A 19,081-nucleotide genomic window follows, 5' to 3' on the forward strand; every position below is an offset into this window, starting at 1 on the left:
GGCAGGATAAAGAATCAAGCAAAATACACTGCTGTAACATTTTTATATCCTGCAAGTCAGAGATTGTAGTCTTTCTTCCTTGCCAATCTAAGCCGCTTCAAACTGATTACAATAGACCAACTTTGACAAGAGTAAAATAGAGATGTTTTGTGGCAGGGATAAAGTAACTGTCCATCCATGCTAATAGCAAAAAGTGAATGACAGAAAAACAACAAGGGGCCAGGAGACACCAGTGAGTTTGTTTGGAAAATACCATTTTGGAGTTGGCTTAAGAGAGGATGAGATCCGAGATAATTATTTGTGGCGAGACTTTTCTTATTTATGGCTGCTTGAGTGTAGTTGTGTTAAGTTTTTCTTCAGTTCAGATATTTCTCCCTGGCCTGTGGGATGTATCTGCGAAGCTGTGGTGGTATAGAAGAACCTCTGCCTCTATTCTTTTCATATTGAGTATCTAGCCAGCCAGGCAAGCTGCTGTAACAAACCACTCTAGGTCTTGGGGACTGCACATGGCACGTGGAGCTTTATTGTTGGACACTTGTCCTCTAGGCAGTGACTGATGTCTGGCCTCTTTCTATTGAGTGACTCTGTCATCTTGGAAGTCCTTCTTTTCCATTTTCATTAATAGGGAATAGAGGGAATTTCAGGTGTCAGGCCTAGAAGTGGTGAAAATCCTTTCACCCGCCTTCTGTCGGCCAGTGCTTAGTCATGTGACCAAAATTACTGCTTCAGAGCACATGGCTATGGCAGCTGTTATGACAAGTAACTAGAGACATATAACAAGGAGAGTTCTTTGCTCAAAGAGCCTATTTCCAAAGTCTAAAACAGGGCTGCAAACTCAAATGCCTAGAGGGCCAGACAAGTGTATAATTGAGTCAATGAGTGGGAGCAATAACATAGAGAGTAGAGCAGACAAGGACAACTTGGAGAAGTGTACTCTATATAACATGATAATTTAACTTTTATGACAGATTGCTCTAGCTAAATTAACCACCTCTGCTGGCCACATCCATCCCATGTGCTGCCAGTTGGCAACCTGCAGTCTGAGACAGAAAAAAAACATCATTTTTTTCTGGAAGCAAACTTCAGAGCTGGCTATGTTCTTGAATCAGTACCTGTCAGGATAAACATAAACCTTTTCTTTTTAAAAGAGAAAGCTCTGAAGAGTTGCAGAAAGAAAAAAAAAAAAGGGAGTTAAGAAGAGAAGCAGGTATAAGGAGCCTGATGTAAGGATTTGCTATTTATATGTAAGTTTAAGGCAGTGATTCTTACACAGAGGACAGAGCTCTGAGCTGCCATTTTAAAGGATGCACATGGCATCCTGCACAAGCAACATAACTCAGCTCACAACAGGCACTGATGTTCTTATTGTGCAGTTGACCCTGAGATGCAAATTCCCTCCTGATCTTCTACCTGATTTGGGTCCCTGCTGTTTCCCTTTGAGTATTTCTGAGCACAGTCTACCACTGAATAGTTTTATAGTAGCAACAAAAGTAATATTTTGATGATATTTTTAAATGTCCGCTCTGGGGAATGTCAGTGAATCATGTATATTGATTTAAACAGTTATATATAGGAACACTACTACTACTAATGATAATAATAATATCAAACATTCACTAATTATTATATGCCCGGTACTTTGTGAGACTCTTTACAATAATTAGCTCACTTAATTCTTATAATAACCTGCAAGATACTATTATTCTCATTTTCCATCTGAGGAAACTGAGACACAGAGGGTTATTTACTCAAGGTTACAGCTGCTAGAGTGGGAGTCATACAGAACCAATGTGTCTCAGTCCTGTGCTTATCGTTTGTCTGAACATAAATTTGCTTTCATAAGCACGCTGATTATAATTTTCAAGTAATAGAAATCCTTTGGTGATCGTAAAATTTGATCTTTGCTGAGCTTTCACAGGTGTATTGGTTGCCTATTATTTACGAGGTACAAGAAAATGCATAAATGCACAAAAGAACCTTGTAGGAAGATCATTATTGTCATGGCATTAAAGACAAATTTGGAATGTTACTCATAGCATATATTCTGGAAATGTTAAAGAGGGTTTGGGGAAAAGTATGTCCAGGTAGTATATTTATAAGAGTGACATCTGACGATGCTGGAAAAGGGGCTTGCTTAGTTTTGCAGTGATGTCCAAGTACTCATCTTTAAACCAGTGAGGGATGCTTTTTCATATCCCACCACTAAATTTAGTGCTATTAAATTTGAAGATTGGGTATCTATGACAAATCACGTGCAGATAAGATTTGAAATCTGCTAAAAAGTCAAGGGACAATAGCTGTAACCAGAACATTGTACAACTACTGCCTAATCAGACATTCGGCTTCTGGGAAGCCCTAAATTAGTCTGGATTCTTTTTTAAATGCAATTTTGTCAATTCAGAGATGTGTTACATGAAACCCACAGAGGCATAAAGGAATCCCTGTGAAAGCAAAGTGTGTATCAGTTAAAAAGACAAGTCTATATTCCTCTCCATTTACCCAGCTAACTCTGACCCATCTTTGAGATGGAAACAGAAGTGTCTTTCTGTGGTTTTGCTTCCCCCGATTCCCCCTGTATGATGAAATTAGCCACCTTTTCCCTCAGCTTTTACATGCTCCAGAAGAGACTTATAATTTCTTTTCAAGTTAAAATTTAATTTTAATCAATTAATTAAGTTATGATTTGTTATTGTCTCTCACCTTTTGTAGTCCACATTAACAGCTAATACTTATTGACTTATTCTGTGCAGCACTATTCTGTTTTATATGCATCATCCCATTGACTCTGCCCAACCCCTCTCAATACACATCTTATTTTCCATATTTTTCTAGACAAGAAAACTGAAACATAGAGCGGCCATGAGAAATGCCAAATCTTACAGCCAGTAAAGGACCGAGCCAAAATCTGAACCAAGTAAAGTGACTCTGGAGTTCATGCCTTTAATTACTGCATTATTGTGCTTCTCTATAAGCTCCAGGACAACATCTAGCTAAGGGCTCACTGAATTCCAGGAGTTTAATTAAAGTGTTTGGGAATAGTGAATAAATGAATGCAGGGAGGAGTGAGTGAATTAATTATGTGACTAGTTCTTACCTCAATAAGTCATACCTGGCCCAGGAGAGTTGCATGTTTTTATATTATAAAGCATTTAATCTGAATTTTTACTAGTAGATGGAGTGACCCAAGAATTTGCAAAAGCAAAGCAGGAGCCTCTGGGAGTCTTCCCACTATGCCCACTATCCTTGAGGGTCAGCAGTTAGAAAGGTTTATTTTTCTTTTATGGCTTCAGAGGAATCTTGAGTAGAGCATGCCAGGGGATTAGGACAGAGAGTGAGCTGCAGAGAGAAAAAAATGGGGGACTCAACTCACCCATATTCTCAATCAGCTCTGGCTTCTTACACTCGGGATTCTTGGAGAAACATCATCTCCCATCGTTTCTGTGGAATGACTGGTTTACTGGTCTGAGATTCGAAGGCAGAATTAGCTGTTTATAAGGTTAACGTATAATTGTAGGCACAGGGCGCCTGGATGCAACCTTTGCCCATTTGCTGTTTAACTGAGTTAATTTTGGCCAGTTACAGATTTTCTGCTTGCAAAATTGCTGGCAAATTATTCTGAGTCTTGAATCTGCATTCTGTGCGTATGCAACTTGGGATGTCAGCGCTATGATTCCCTCAGAAGTGATCTAACCACAGCCTGCTTGCAAAGCAGGGAAAAGTTTTACGAGCAGAACTGCTCAGATACTGGACTGTAGCATCCTTTCCTTTTTGATTTTAGAAAGATGATGTTGGTCAGGGTGATGACCTTCCCATTTCAATTTCTCTGATGTTTCTCAGGCTGGCCACACTGTGAACCTCCAGAGATTGATTCTTGTTCTCATTCCTTGAGGTTCAGTGCATTTCAGAGGGCTGGTATTTAGAAAGAATACCATGAAATCCATGAAATCCGTGGATTTCAACCTTTTGTACACTCCTTTGAGTTTGCTGGTGGAAATGATATGAGTTTCCTCAACAACCTGTGTACAGTGGTTAAGAGTTTGTGTACTGGCATCAAAGTTTGGTTTCTCAAGAAGCAAATACCAAATCAAGGATTTAAGTGTGAATGGTTTTATTTGGAGGGTAGTATCAGAAAAATACCAACATGGGGTGAGGAAATGAGCCAAGGAAGAGAAGGAAGTTAATGGAAGATGAGTTATCAAGTCAGATACCACTGGGGGCAACTGGAGCTCAAGTCCAAGTGGAAACAAAGACAGAACACTTGCCTCCGAGTTATCTTACCTGAGCAGTGAGGAAGCTGGGGTATTTGTGTACCAGTTCTCATCAGTTATGGTCACGGGCTGCCCTTGTGGATGTGAATTGCCAAACACCGTTTGCTGGCACCATGCTCATATAAAGCAGCCTCCCACAGGTCACAGAGAAATATCTCAGGCAAAATAATGCAAAGTCCTGCCCCACATGGGAGGCCTAAGAGGTATGAGATGGGCTCTGATAGTGGACTCTGAAACCTGGATTCAAATCCTGGCCCCACCAACTTAACTGTATAATCTTGGGCAAACATGTTAGCCTCTCCAGAATGTCAGGCCCCTTGTCTGTAAAATGTATCTTATAATATAATAAATATGTCACAGAGCTGTTGTGAAGATTAAAGGAGATAATGCATATAACAAACTTAACACAGTGCTGGCCATATAGTAAAGGATGAAATATGTTAGCAGTCACATTTAAATTTTTTTTTTTCAGTTACAGTTGACATACAATATTATATTAGTTTTTGGTGTACAACATAGTGATTAGACATTTATATAACTTACAAAGTGATCATCCCAATAAATCTAGTACCCATCTGACACCATACATAGTTATTACAATACTACTGACTATATTTCTTAGGCTATACTTTACTTCCCCAAGACTATTTTGTAACTACCAATTTATACTTCTTAATCCCTTCTCCTTTTCACCCATCCCTCCAACTCCCCTTCCATCTGGCAATCATGAAAATGTTTTCTGCATCTGTGAGTTTGTTTCTGTTTTGTTTGTTTATTTTTTAGATTCCACTTATAAGTGAAATCATACAGTATTTGTCTTTCTCTATCTGATTTATTTCACTTAGCATAATGCCCTCCAGGTCCATCCATGTTGTTGCAGATGGCAAGATTTCATTCTATTTTATGACTGAATATTATTTCATTGTATATATGTTCTACTTCTTTATCCATTCACCTATTGATGAACACTTAGGTTGTTTCCATATCTTGGCTATCATAAATAATGCTGCAATGAATATATGGATGCATATTTTCAAATTAGTGGTTCAAATTTGGATTTCTTTGGATAAATACCCAGAACTGGAATTACTAGGTCCTTCTTTGTCTCTTGTTATAGCTTTTAGTGTATTTTTTTCTGGTATAAGTATTGTTCTCCCAGCTAATTTTGGTTTATTTGTTTCCATTTTCATGAAATATCCTTTCCCATCCCTTTATTTACAGTCTATGTGTCTTTCGATCTGAAGTAAGTCTTCTGTAGGCAGCATATATAAGAGTTTTGTTTTCTTACCCATTTGGCCATCCAATCTTTTGATTGGAACATTTAATCTATTTACATTGAAAGTAATTGTTGCTAGATATGTAGTTATTGCCATTTTATTATTCATATTTTTATATATATTTTTCCCTTCTTCTTAAAGAAATCCCTTTAACATTTCTTGTAATATTGGTTTGGTGATGATGAAGGTGACAAACTCCTTTAGCTTTTTCTTGTCTGGTAAGGTCTTTATCTATCCTTCAATTCTAAATGATAGCTTTGCTAGGTAATCTTAGTTGTAGGTCCTTGCTTTTCATCACTTTGAATATTTCATGCCAATCCCTACTGGCTTGCAAAGTTTCTGTTGAGAAATTAGCTAAGAGACTTGTGGGAGCTCCCTTGTAGGTAACTAACTGCTTTTCTCTTGCTACTTTTAAGATTCTCTCTTTGTCTTTAACCTTTGGCATTTTAATTATGACATGTCTTGGTGTGGGCCTCCTTGGGCTCATCTTGTTTGGGACTCTGCACTTCCTGGGCTTCTATGTCTCTTTCCTTCACCAGATTAGGGAAGTTTTCCATCATTATTTCTTGAAATAGGTTTTCAATTCTTTGCTCTCTCTCTCTTCTCCTGGTATTCCTATGATGCAAATGTTGGTGCACTTGATGTTGTTCCAGAGGTTCCTTAAACTATCCTCATTTTGGGGGGGGATTTTTTTTTTGATTGGGTGTTTTCTCTATCTTATCTTCCAAACCACTGATTCAATCTTCTGCTTCATCTAATCTTCTGTTGGTTCCCTCTAATGTATTCTTTGTTTTAGTTACTGTATTCATTTCTGACTGGTTCACTTTATGTTTTCTATTCCCACTTTTATATTTCCTATCTCTTTGTTGACATTCTCACTGAGATCATGGAGCATCCTTAAAACCAGTGTTTTGAACTCTGCATCTGGTAGATTGCTTGTCTTCACTTTGTTTAGTTCTTTTTCTGGAGCTTTGTTCTATTCTTCCATGTGGGATATGTTTCTTTGTCTCTCCATTTTGGTTGCCTCCCTGTGTTTGTTTCTATGTATTAGGTAGGGCAGCTATGTCTCCCCGTCTTAGTAGAGTGGCCTTATGTAGTAGATGTCCTGTAGGGCCCAGTGATATAGTATCCCTGATCACCTGAACCACGTGCTCCAGGTGTGTCCCTTGTGTGGACCACGCATGCTCTCCTGCTGTAGCTGAGCCTCGGTTACTGTTTGCACATCAGTGGGAGGGATTCACTCTCAGAACGATTGGTTGTGAGGACTCGCTATGACTACAGTGGAGGAGCTATTGTGTAGGGGCTGACCCTATGGAGCAGGAGTCACTTTAGCAGGACTTTGGTGCCTGCCCAGTCTGCCCTTTGGGTGCGTTGTCTGCAGGGGTTGCTGGGTGGTGCTCTGGCATGGTCCAAAGCTGGCCACTAGGTATGCCAGCCCTAGAGCCTCCTGGGAGGAGTCCCGTCACAAGCTAAGATGAGCCGTCACCTGTGCCCTGCCTGGAGCCACCTGGCATGGGCCTCGAACCAATCTGCAGATAGCCATTACCCTTAAAGAGCTTGGAGGTGCATGGGAGGGGCCAAGCCATGAACTGAAGCCAGCTGCCAGGAGTGCTGGGCTTAGGGCTACTCAGCAAGAGGTATGGAACATGCCAAGGCCAGGTGCTGCTTGTTTGGGGTTTGTGCACCTCTGAGAGATTTTAGGAAAGTTTGCAACATGAGCCAAGACAGGCTGTTTGTATGAAAAAACCACTGTAAGCAGTTTGGGTGGGCCCGCAGGTTGGAAGGGGCGGGCTCTCAGGGAATCAGCAGGGCGGAGCAAACGGTCTTAGCCTCCTTGATGGAGACTCAGATATGGCAGCAGCCTGCATCTGCATGCTGGATTGGGGAGGGCTCAACAAAAGAACAAGAGATTAAATCCGCATTTCTATCTGGGAGGAAACTGCCCCTTCAGCCCTGTATGCCAGACAATTCAATTCCTCCCTGTATGTCCCTGATCCCTTTTGAGTTGCTGCCCCAGCACCAGAGTTCAGAGTAAGTGAGTCTGTCAGTGAATAAGTTTTTGCGTGAGCCCCTTAAGAAGAATGTCTGCGACTCCAGCTGCCCTGTGCTCACTCACCCACAATCTCTGCTGGTTTTCACAGCCAGAAGTTGTGGGGACTTTTCTTCCTGGCACTGGAACCCTGGGTTGTGGTTGGGATCCCTTGCTTCTCAGGGGGCACCTCCACAACCAAGTTATCCCTCCCAATTTTTAACCGCCACATGTGGATGTGGAAACAACCTGTTTTGCATCTCCACCTCTCCTAAGTCTCAAGGTGGCCTCTTCCGTACATCCTTAGTTATAGGACTTCCGTTTAGCTGGACTTTAGGAGATTCTCAGTGATGGTTGTTCTGTAGTTTAGTTGTATGTCCAATGTGGTCATGAGAGTAGGCAAGCACAGTGTCTTCCTACTCCACCATTTTGACCAGAAAATTAGCAGTCATATTTTAAGTATATGGAGCATATTCCCTGTGCCAGTATATGTGGTAGTGCTTGGTATAAGAGGTGAGAAGAGAGAGGCAATTCCTGTCTTCACAGGACTTTTGCTTTTTTCCTACTAAACCTACAACTATTTCTTACCTTTTAAAATTACCCCTTATCCAAGAGTATGTCACATATTTTTATGTTCCAAAACATATAACCTAAATTTTTGACCCTTGGATGCAGTGTCCCAAGGATTTGCAAAGACAAAGCCGATCCTTTGGAAGCAATTATAAATTTTAAGCTTTTAGTAGCAAATTTACAAAAATAAAAAGAGAGTGGTGAAATTACTTTTAATAACCTATCAATGTAGTCTAATCTGTAAAGTATTAGCATTTTAATGTGTAATCCATATACAAATTATTAGCTTTTTTTTAAATTTTTTCGTATTTAGTCTTCAAAACCCAACATATATTTTATACTGACAGTTTCAGCCCAACTGCTTTTTAAGGGCTCAGTAGCCACGTGTGGCTCATGGCCACCGTATTGGACTGTGAAGGTCTAGTGGGCCCTAGATGCCTTTTAAAAGTAACTTCTAATGGAGTAGTTCCATTGTTCTCTTCGTAGATAATAATGCTCCTTTGCATCTATGAAAGCGAAATTGGTTTTAGCTCAGAGATCATATGAAACTGACAGTTTCTATAATGAAATCTCACACATGGAAACCATAGTGAGATTCTTAGCAGGTGTAAAAAATCTGACAAAGTTATTTCTTTAACTGAAAGTTAATGGAAACTGCCACAGCTGTTCCCATTTGCACATTTGCCAAATCTCATTGCCAAAACAAAATTGTTGGCAACCACAGGAGAAGTACAACTTACCTCTTCATTTGGGAAATGAAATTAAAACCTCAGCTCATTTCTAAAACTCACAGATTTGGTAAAAGTTAGCAGGGCAAACACACAAGCCAGTGTTAAAATATTGATGGCTTTGGTTTTCTCAGGTGCTGCTGCTAACATCTGCAGAAGATTTGGACTGCGTTCCTGGATTTCAGCAGAAAGTATTCCGTATCAATCAACCAGCTGAATTCATTGAGGACCAGAAGATTCTAAACCGTAAGTAATGTCACTTAATAATGCTTTTGGTCTATCCTCATATTTCAATTTACCAATGTCAATTAATATGTCTCAAGAAGTGGTATTCCCTAAACTGTTTTCTGATCATTATTCTTATTCGGGTTGATTGAGAATGGAAGGCCTTGAATTAGGGCCTTGCCATCTTAGAGGTGAATAGAGTAGAGTGTGTCTCTTTTTAGTATTTTACCATCGGTGAGGATTTCCTGACTGCTCCCAGAAACGAGGACCACTAGCTCCCAATGTGAGGACTGCTCTGTGCAAAGAAAATAAGATCCATTTCTCCTGGGCTGATCCCTGAGAGCAAAGCCATTGCCTTCTTGTGGATCGCTGTCCTCCTGTAGTTTGTCATACAAAGCATTAGATCAAAATTATGGTGAGAGCAGGGTGTTGGCTTCTGGGAATTTTTAGGCATAGGAATTCAAAACTCTTCTTTTTAAGGCTAATAAGATGGTTTTCAGAAAAATTCAAAATCTCTACTAGCTATTCTGTGGATTAAATGCAAATCTCCCCAAATTCCAATTAATTTCATTAAAATATGCTCCCCTCAAACCTGTAGTTATAATCTCTTTTTGTTTTTTAATGCTGATATTATATTGTTTTATCTTTATGAGGACATGGGATACATTACTAAGTGCATAACAAGCATAGTTTTAGAATTTAAAATTGATGATAGACAAATAGCAATTTAATTGTAGGCTCTTGAGTACCATTCTTTACATTTGGGAATGAAGAATATGAAAATGGTAGTTTAATTTAGTCAGCAGATGCTCTGAGGTCCCTTCAGGGAAGATGACTGTACATTTGCCCCTATGGTCTCAGTTTTGCTTTCCAGGCTAGCCCCATTCCTTCATTCTTATACTATGTGGCTGGCATGTTTAAAGAAAAGTTGGGGGCTGGGGAAGGGGAAACAGCCTGCTTGATTGGATTGTCCTGTGAGTCTGGAACACATTTTAAGAGATGAAAGGAACACAATAATGAAGATGCAATGTTAAGCATCAAGGGACCTATCCAAGGTGGAGCCCAGCCACATCTTGATGCAATTAACACCAATGAAATCATTTCGATAATTAGAATCTGTAATGACAAGGTACAGGACTGGCACAATAAGTGAATTCCAATATGTGATTCTATATTAATTTGATCCCTGAGTGTGACTTCTGGGTCAGGCTATCAGGAACCCTCATTTGTCTTTTGATTCTGCTATTAATCAGAATCAATATGTTTCAGACCGAACTTGGTTTATGAGAGCATTTTTCTGGCTCTCTCATCTGTCTTACTTCTCTCTCTCTCTCTCTCTTCCTTTCTATCTCTCTTTCTATCTCCCTCCTTCTCTCTCTCTCCTCTTTTTTTCCAAGTGATTATCTCAAATGGTATCTATATTAACATGCGTGGAAATGTGAAGCCACCCTGACTATGGAAATTAATAGCGTTCGTATGCAAAGCAGGCCCATAAATGTGATTGCTTCTGTAATCTTCACTACACCAAACAGCTTTTAATTCACTGCTGAGAAGCTGGAAACAATCATACTTTGGGGGATCTTTTTAATTTAAACTAGACCATACTATACATTCCAATATCACAGTTGTGTGTGTGTGTGTGTGTGTGTGTGTGAAATCCCCTAAGTAATTAAGTGGGATATGGTTGTTGGTTCTGTATAAGTAAATGCTAAATGGAACTGGGTTGATTATCAATGATAGCACATCCAGGAAAAGTCAGTGATATGAGAATTGAGGATATTAAAAAATTTATATGTGAATTTGTATGTAAATTGTTGGATCAGCAAAATCTGACTACCCCCTCTCAGCGAAACCATAGGTCCATATATATTACTAGAGTAAAAAAAATACAGAGAACAGATCTAGTTAGGTACTTTTGAGTTCATCTCAAAGCAATGAGCATAGGTTACATGATTATAGACCCTGTGAATAAGGTTAATTGTGCCTAAATGAAGAAGAAAGTTTTCAAAAATTTGAAAATGCCTATTGAATATTCTTTGAGAAAAATCTTGATTTCAAGAAGCAGCAATATATTGATTGCTCTACTCTACTTGCAAGAGGAAATTAAAAAATATTGAACAAATTTTTCCCCTAAGCAACTAACAGTTTAAGTGCCTCTCTCTCTCTCCCTCTCTCTCCCTCTCTCTCTCCTTGTCTCCCTCTCTCCCTCTCTCCCCCTCCCTCCTTCCCTCTCTCCCCCCACTCCTCTTACTCTTGCTCCCTCCTTCTCTCTCTTCCTTCCTCCTTCTCTCTCTCCCTCCCTCCTTTCCTTCCTCCTTCCCTTCCTCTCTCTCTTTCCTCTCTCATTCTCAGTTTCTTTCATGTATTTCATTATAGTTCAACACAAGATCCTTCTATTTCTAAAACTGTAATTAATCAAGAAACCAATGAGTGTCAGGATGAAAACCAAAAAAGATCAAACAGAACCTAAAGTGTTAAAATACTTAGACATTTGAGGTATCAAGATCTAAGAAATGGTTAGGGATATTTTAGTGACATATAAATATAAGATGATATTCTAGGTAATAACAGATGTTAAAAGAAACCAGGTTAGTTAACATTATCTTGGGCTTCACTTATGTCATTTGTGCTTTCTATTTTTCCTTTAACTTTGCAATATTTAAGAGCTTTTGTTTCCAAATCATTGTCAATTTTTCTCTCAGAAGGTGTAAACATAGCGTAATCAATCAATCGATGTCTACACTTTTCACTATTCTATAAAGTTATCTGAAAGTGTTGTCTCTTTGCCTGACAGATCCAGTATATCTATCTGCTCATATCCTAGACTTATATTCAACCAATTCTGTGTCCAGCTTTTAGCAGGATACAGGAATGTTTATTCTGTCCATGACTTCCTGCTCTCTTTGTTCAGATGGTAATATTTCCTTTTATCCTTTTTCATCTTTCTCCTCAATTCTCAATGACTTATCTTTTTTTCTACTTTAACTGTTACTAATGGTCACCTCCACTCCTTTTATTTCCCTAATATTTTATTCACTGTTCACTCTGATACATCTTTCCCTCAGTTGTTCTAAAGCCTTTTATTTTCTTCACATCCCAATAACTCTTTATTCTACTCTCCTTTCCACTAACTATACTTGCTTTCGTCTTTAAAAGGCCATTTTTCAACAAGTTTCTAGGATCAAAATATGGCATCCCACTATTTCTTCTAATATAACCAGGGGAGCACTTTCATTGTGTCTTTTACTGTGCAATGCAAAGCCCCCAACTCATGATAACTTGGACAAAACTTTTCTGGCTTCATCTCAATCTTGAAAGGTGAGCTGGAAAGATGTATGTGGTTAAGCTCATTTTTGATGAGAGGTACAAGAAGAAAGGGGAAGATAGCTTAGAAGGCAGAAATTCAGAAAGGAGAGATCCATTCAAGGGCTTTGATCTCAGGGAGGAACCTGTGAAGGCTTTGTTGCAGGAGTCGCTGCCAGCTCCCAACACCTAGAATTATCTTAAATTGGTTGGTGTGGTTGCTTCTCTTATAACATAAAAGTATGAAATTCTGGTAGCTACCATCTTGGTACCATGAGATTTGCATAGCCACCATAGTTATAGCCTCCTAGCTGTCACCCAGGCCCCAGAAGAATAACTGGCCTGGAAAACTGACCAGCCACCCAGCTGAGGTAGAAAAAGACCAAGGCATAAGCCCCTGACATCATGTATTCTGTAAAATTACAGAACAGCATATTTTTCCTTGTCCCTGTCATCTCAGACAGACCTTCTGTCATTATGGAGGTATCTGATCATCATGTTTGCTAGGGCAAACCATACTCATGATCTTTCAGCCTGTTAGTGGGAGACTTCTCTACTAACACCCCATGGGCTACCCAATCACTATCAGCTCAGCACTTCTTTTCCTCCCTAGTTTATCCTTCATGGATCATTCCTTTTGGATTATACACACAGAACATACAGATACACAGAGAAAGATTGCCACACCTGAGTTTACCTAAAATGCAAACTTAAGAGTAATTACACTTTTAATAAATAACCTGCAATAGTCAGAATACACTTGGTACCAAACAACCCCAGTGACCTAATAGAATAAAAGTTTATTTTTCATGCAGGTCATGTGGACGCATCCTGGGCTGCACTCCTGGGTAGCTCTCCTCCAAGTGGCTGCTCTCCATGCAGGAACTAGAGGACCCAAGCTACTTCCAACTTGGTCCTGCCATCTTGTGCCTTTTGTCACTCTTATGTCACCGAGCTAGCAGACAGGGAGACAATAGTGTGGGAAAGGCACCCCAAATGCTTAACTACCTTAGCACACAAGGCAAATGTATCATACCTGCTCCATTCTATTAGCCAACATAACTGCAAGTGAGGCTGAAGAATGTAGAGGAATATATGTTTGGTGTGTGCTCACAGTCCCTAAAAAAGCGATGTGACCTAAGTCACAAAGAAACTCCTGAAAGAGACAGAAATAGATCTCAGAGTAGCTTGGGCCTACATAGGAAAGAGTACACAGTTGGTCATTCAAGCAGGAGAGCAAGATCCTGCACCTGTGACTACCTCCTGCTTTTCTTATCAGGGCATCACTGGCTTCCTACTCCAACCAGTTAGCTTCTTCCCTGCTCCATCTTAGAAATCCGCCAGGGGAAGGATATCACCTTCTGATGGCTCTGATAAAGATGGGCTCCAATTGCATCCTCCTGATGATTGTAATATTGTGGTTATGATCACATAGTTTTAAACTCACATCGACTAGGGTTCAAACATATGACACAGTCACATGTTATCTGTGTGACCATGAGTAAGTTATTTGAATCATGAGTAAGTTATTTGAGTCTTCTGAGTTTGAATTATGTCATCTCTCTAAGAAGGATAATGGCAATTCTTACTTGCAGAGTTGATACACTAATTGATGGAAAAATGCTTGGAACGTAGCTATGAATAAGTGGAAGCTGCTATTATTATTATATCATTATTGCTATTGTTGTTGTTGCTGTTATTATTATTATTTGTAAACCTTAGATAGGTTCAATTTCCTTATAATGGCCATCTAAATCTAGCTTTTTTGAAGATAAATTGTGGACATTAAAAATATGAAGAGATGAAGAAACATCTAAAGCAGTGATTCTAGGATTCAAATTTCATAGGCAAGTAGATTTTTCCTTTTTAACCTTGAATTGATAAGAGTGCATTTTAAAATATTATGTTAATTCTAGATATGAAAAAATAAAAAAGCTAGCAAGTAAATAAGATGAATACCCAATTACTTTGGCCAGAATTTTCTTTTAATAGGCCATTTGGCTCCTAAAACAAACAAAACAGAAGTAAGTACTTATTACAGAAGAGAAGGTAGTCCCTTTGATTTGAGTAAATTTTGCTCTGTAAAAAATGCACATAATGTCTTTACCTCATTTTGGTAGGACATCACTGATCTAAGGCATTAAGTTAACATTACTTTTTTTGCTCTTGACTTTTATGATAATTCTTCTAAAGTTTCAATATGGTAATTTTTCTGAAGAGGCAGGGAGAATTCTTAAGAGATTTCTCCATGAAGAGCTATATGCATATGAATATGTTGATAGAATGAAGATAGAGAGAGAGAGAGAGAGAGAGAGAGAGAGAGAGAGCGCGAGCGAGCGCGCACATGAGTGAGTGAACATTTCTAGAACATGTGACAAATGCAAACATAAGGACCAGATGGTGGGATTTTTAAAAGGTACCACCAGTGCTGACCATTGCAGCATAAATAGCCTTCATAGCTGGCATTTATTGTGCACTCTCTAAATGTGGAGGGCCCCCTTCAATTTCATAACAGCCCTTAAGGGAAAAACAGTCTCATATATCCATTTTACAGGTGAGGATACTAAGGCTGGGCTAGGTGAAACAATTTAACCAAGGTTGTATTGCTCATAATTAGTGACATCAAGATTTGAACCCAAGATTCCAGTGCCCTGGCTTTTATCCAGAGTTCTGGTCTAGTGTCTTATAGTTTTTGTCGATGTTGGTGGTGACACATCAAGGAAATTTGCCACTTAATTTTCTCATCCACTTTCATCAACCTGGATGAAATAAAGAGAGAACTTCCTACTTCATTATATTTTTTTTCTGTTCATAGCCAACTTTATTTTTCCTCTGTAATACAGAAAAATATATTTAAAAGCCTCTTTTTTCCCCTTATTTTGGATGGACCCACTGCCAGATTGTTCATGACTTTACATTCCTGGCTTTCCACCCTCCCCATGAGTTCTTTTCACCAATACGGTGCTTGGTCATCCCACCTTGACTCCGACCTTGGTTAGTGATGGGTCATCTATGGAGTGCATCGTGTTGCATTAATCATATCTGTATTTAACATACATGAGTCATGGCTTTCGAAAGCGTTTTTAATTGACTATAAATCAAACAGGGAACTTGAAAAAGGAAGGCAATTAATGAAAAAGCTATGTGAGAGGTGTTTTGCATCTTAACACAGGAAATACATGGCCAGTGAATTAAATGTCAAAACAAAGGCCTTTCTGACCCTGCTGAAAAGATTTCATTTGGATGGCAATAATCGATGAACTTTCCAACCTGGCAGGTGGGGAAATGCCTATTTCCTGAGCTCAAGTTGACTTGGGCTTTTGTCTGTCTATATTCTTTATCCTTAAGAACTTTATAAGTTCTTTTGCTTCTGTTTTCCGTTTTGGTGATTTGAAAAAAACAAATAAACAATACTTTCCTTTCTATTTTCTAGTTGCCCTTCTTATTACTAATTTGTATTTATTTTCAGACTGGGTTCATTAATTGATTAGTGCAATTATTTAACAACCTCTGGACTGAATGTTGGGGGGATCTGAATAAGGTTGGCGTTTCAAGTGATACGTTTGTTTTAAGCTGTTGCGATATGCCAAGAAGTAGTACTCTGGTGCCACTTAATTCACTCCATCATTACGAAGTGAATCCACTCAGTGATTATACTTCGGGTCAGAATGTGGTCTCCTTTTTACGTTAGTGAGAGTTTTTCCTGTATGTACACAGAGTCCTGTAGAAATATAATATTTCTACAGGTTTTCCCTTCTCTCTCATTAACATATTTGTAATAATCTAGTAATCAGTCAATTTATATTTATTAGGATCCCCATAAATAAATTATACGAACTATCTCATTTGATAAATGTAAAGTGATATAATAATATAACTCCGGAATAAAAATAACACATATCCAAGTTAGAGAGCAATATAATAAAATGCTAGAGATCCTCCCATTGGACTTGGGTCCTAAATTATACTTCGAAAATTGGAAACATAAAATAACAGAGAGTGAGAGCCTTAGGAGATGAGGAATGTAGATACAGCTGTAGCTCTCTTGGTGTAAGCTTTCTTATCAGGAGAATGGAAGAAATAAATAGACCAGAGGAATCACAACTGTCAGCCTTTGGGCTAAATCTGCCCCACAGATATGTCTTGTTTGGCTGCTCAGTGTGGGAGTGTGAAGTGTTTAATGAAAGGAATTTGTTGTCGACACTGAGAATTTCACTTTAAAAAATTCATAACTTCTAGGCAGTTTTGGGCCTCCAGAGCATAGACCCTAGAGGCAGGCTGCTTGGGTTGAAATCTAAGGTCAGCCCATTATCAGCTAAGTATCTTGGGCAAGTTAGTGGGGTAGGGGGGAAAATGCAATGTGCCTCAGTTTCCTCATTTGGAAAATGAATGTTATAATGGCAACAACCTCAATAAGTTGTTTTCAGGATTAAATGTTAATTTACGTAAATGGCTCTGAATAGTGGCCAGTTTATAGTAAGCACTAAAATATTTGCTGCCAAAAGTAGTATAGCTATAATAGCTGAGGTCTTTCCTGTGGCCCTCCAATCTCTACTATCTTCCTGTCATCTAGTAGGCTTCCCTGTTAATTCTGTCTGCCCCTTTTAGGCATCTAAATTCTCCTCCATGAAGTCACTTGCTCTTAAGACTGGTGTGCGGACCAAATGATATGCCACAAAAGACCAAACATAGGTGTTGTTTTTATCAAACCATTCCTGTTATTGACAGTAGCTGTTATTATTCATTAAGGAAGCAGAGGACAGTGCTAAGAGATGGAAGGGCATGGGCTGGCTGCCACTTACTGAGACTTCGAAATCTATTTTCAATGTTTTGAATTGTTAGTATAGGTAATGTGTGAAAAGGGGAAGCTATGTAATCAGACAGTGTGGCTGGCTTTCTGGATGTCTGGAATAGGAGATAGATGAGAGAAAAGAGTAGGGAAGGCTCAGGTTTGCATGGAGCCATTTCAGAAGTTCTGCAATGGAGATGGTTGGGAGGCTTATCATAGTAGAGATGGGCAGGGAAGGTGACAACATGATTGAGGAGCACCTGAATATGAAATAAGGATGAGGGCAGAGCCCCAGAGAACTCCAAAGGTTTAGACTTGGGGAGACATCTAGAAGAAAAGTTTTCTAAGAAAGAGTCTATTCCAGCTCAAACATTGAATTATATGACCCTTTTCCTCTCTGGGCCTCTGTTTCTCCATTTGTATAGTGAGGGTATATTAGTCAGGACTATTTTGGCTGCAATCTAAAGTAACCCAACTCTAATTGGTTTCAGCAAAAATATATAAAATTATCAGTTCACATAACTGAAAATTTCAAGGTTTGAGCTGGCTTTAGGAACAGCGGGATTTAGATGCTTTCATAATGTTATCACTATCACCCTTCATTCCTTAGCTCTGCTTTATATAGTGTTGATACTCCTCACTCTCAGAGGATAGCCGCCAGCAACTCCAGTCGTTTATTCTTCCAGCTTAACACCCCACAGCGTCTCTTTTCCAGGTATTCCAGCAAATATATCACAACTAAAACTCTCTCGGTTTAGCTCGGGTCATGTGTCCATCCTTGAACCAATCACGGTGTCCCAGAAAATTTGCTGTCTCTATAGATGAGGACTGGGGAATGGAGATGCTGTTCTCTGACAGAAAGGAGTGATGCTGGGCTTGTAAATACAAGAGAGTCCACCACGGGGTGTTTTACTTTATCGCTAAGGCCCTTCAGTACTAACAGTTTATGAGTGCAGACTGTGCTCCATGCATGAGAATTTTTATAACCCAACACACAGGCAAATGGAAATGTCTCTTAAGTGGCAGAGGACAAGGACAGCCATCACACCAGTTTTCTCGCTGGTGATGCCGGTGAGCAGATTGCCTCATTAAGACTGCAACATTCTAAGTGCTGCCATATGGCCTCACTCTTCAACCTGTTGAGTGTCTTTACTCACATGATTCCAGAGCTGGTATAAATCTCTTTTATCTCTGTTTTCCTTCAAAGGGTTAAGAATACAGTAGTCCCCTTCTTTTTTGCTGTTTTGCTTTTTTTGGTTTCTGTTACCTGTGGTCAACCAGTCTAAAATTATTAAATGGAAAATTTCAGAAATAAACAACACATAAATTCTAAATTGTCTGCTGTTCTGAGTAATGTGATGGAATCTCTTGCCATCCCATTCTGTCCAGCCAGGGACAAGAATCATCCATTTGTCCAGCAACTTCACAGTGCATACCTGCCCCACCCATTAGTCACTTATCAGATCTGTTGTCCCAGTATCTCAGTGCTTGTGTTCAAGGAACCCTTATTTTACTTAATAATGGCCGCAAAGCACAAGAATAGTGATGCTGACAATTCAGATATGCCAAAGAGAAGCTGTAAGTATGTAAGTAAAGGAAAAAATGTAATATATCTAGATATATTTAAGGTTTAATACTATCTGCAATTTCAGGCATCCACTGGGAGCCTTAGAACATGTCCCCCGTGGATAAGGGGGCAGTACTATATAGGCACATATAGATGTTATGGAGCTTCTCCTAATTTAAGGTATTAGAACCACACGAATTGGGCTGCTTAAGAAATAAGGCATCAGAACATAAATTAGGAAAAATTAAGCATGGCTTTAAATAGTTTGAAACAGCAGAAGATCTTATTATCCTACAACAGATCAAATCCACATACATTCTAATAA

At 39.2% G+C, this 19,081-nt stretch overlaps 1 protein-coding gene across 2 annotated transcripts in view; it reads left to right on the forward strand.

Annotated features, from left to right (window-relative positions):
- CDH13 (cadherin 13) overlaps window positions 1-19,081 on the forward strand; it is a 962,058-nt gene that overhangs the window by 203,315 nt on the left and 739,662 nt on the right. For both annotated transcript variants that reach the window (XM_015600622.2, XM_025042649.1), the window contains exon 2: window positions 9,007-9,118. In XM_015600622.2, coding sequence (XP_015456108.1) covers window positions 9,007-9,118 — 112 coding nt within the window. The remainder of the gene's footprint in view (window positions 1-9,006; window positions 9,119-19,081) is intronic.

This window comes from Pteropus alecto, unplaced genomic scaffold (genome assembly GCF_000325575.1).
Source record: "Pteropus alecto unplaced genomic scaffold, ASM32557v1 scaffold7, whole genome shotgun sequence".
Lineage (NCBI taxonomy): Eukaryota > Metazoa > Chordata > Mammalia > Chiroptera > Pteropodidae > Pteropus > Pteropus alecto.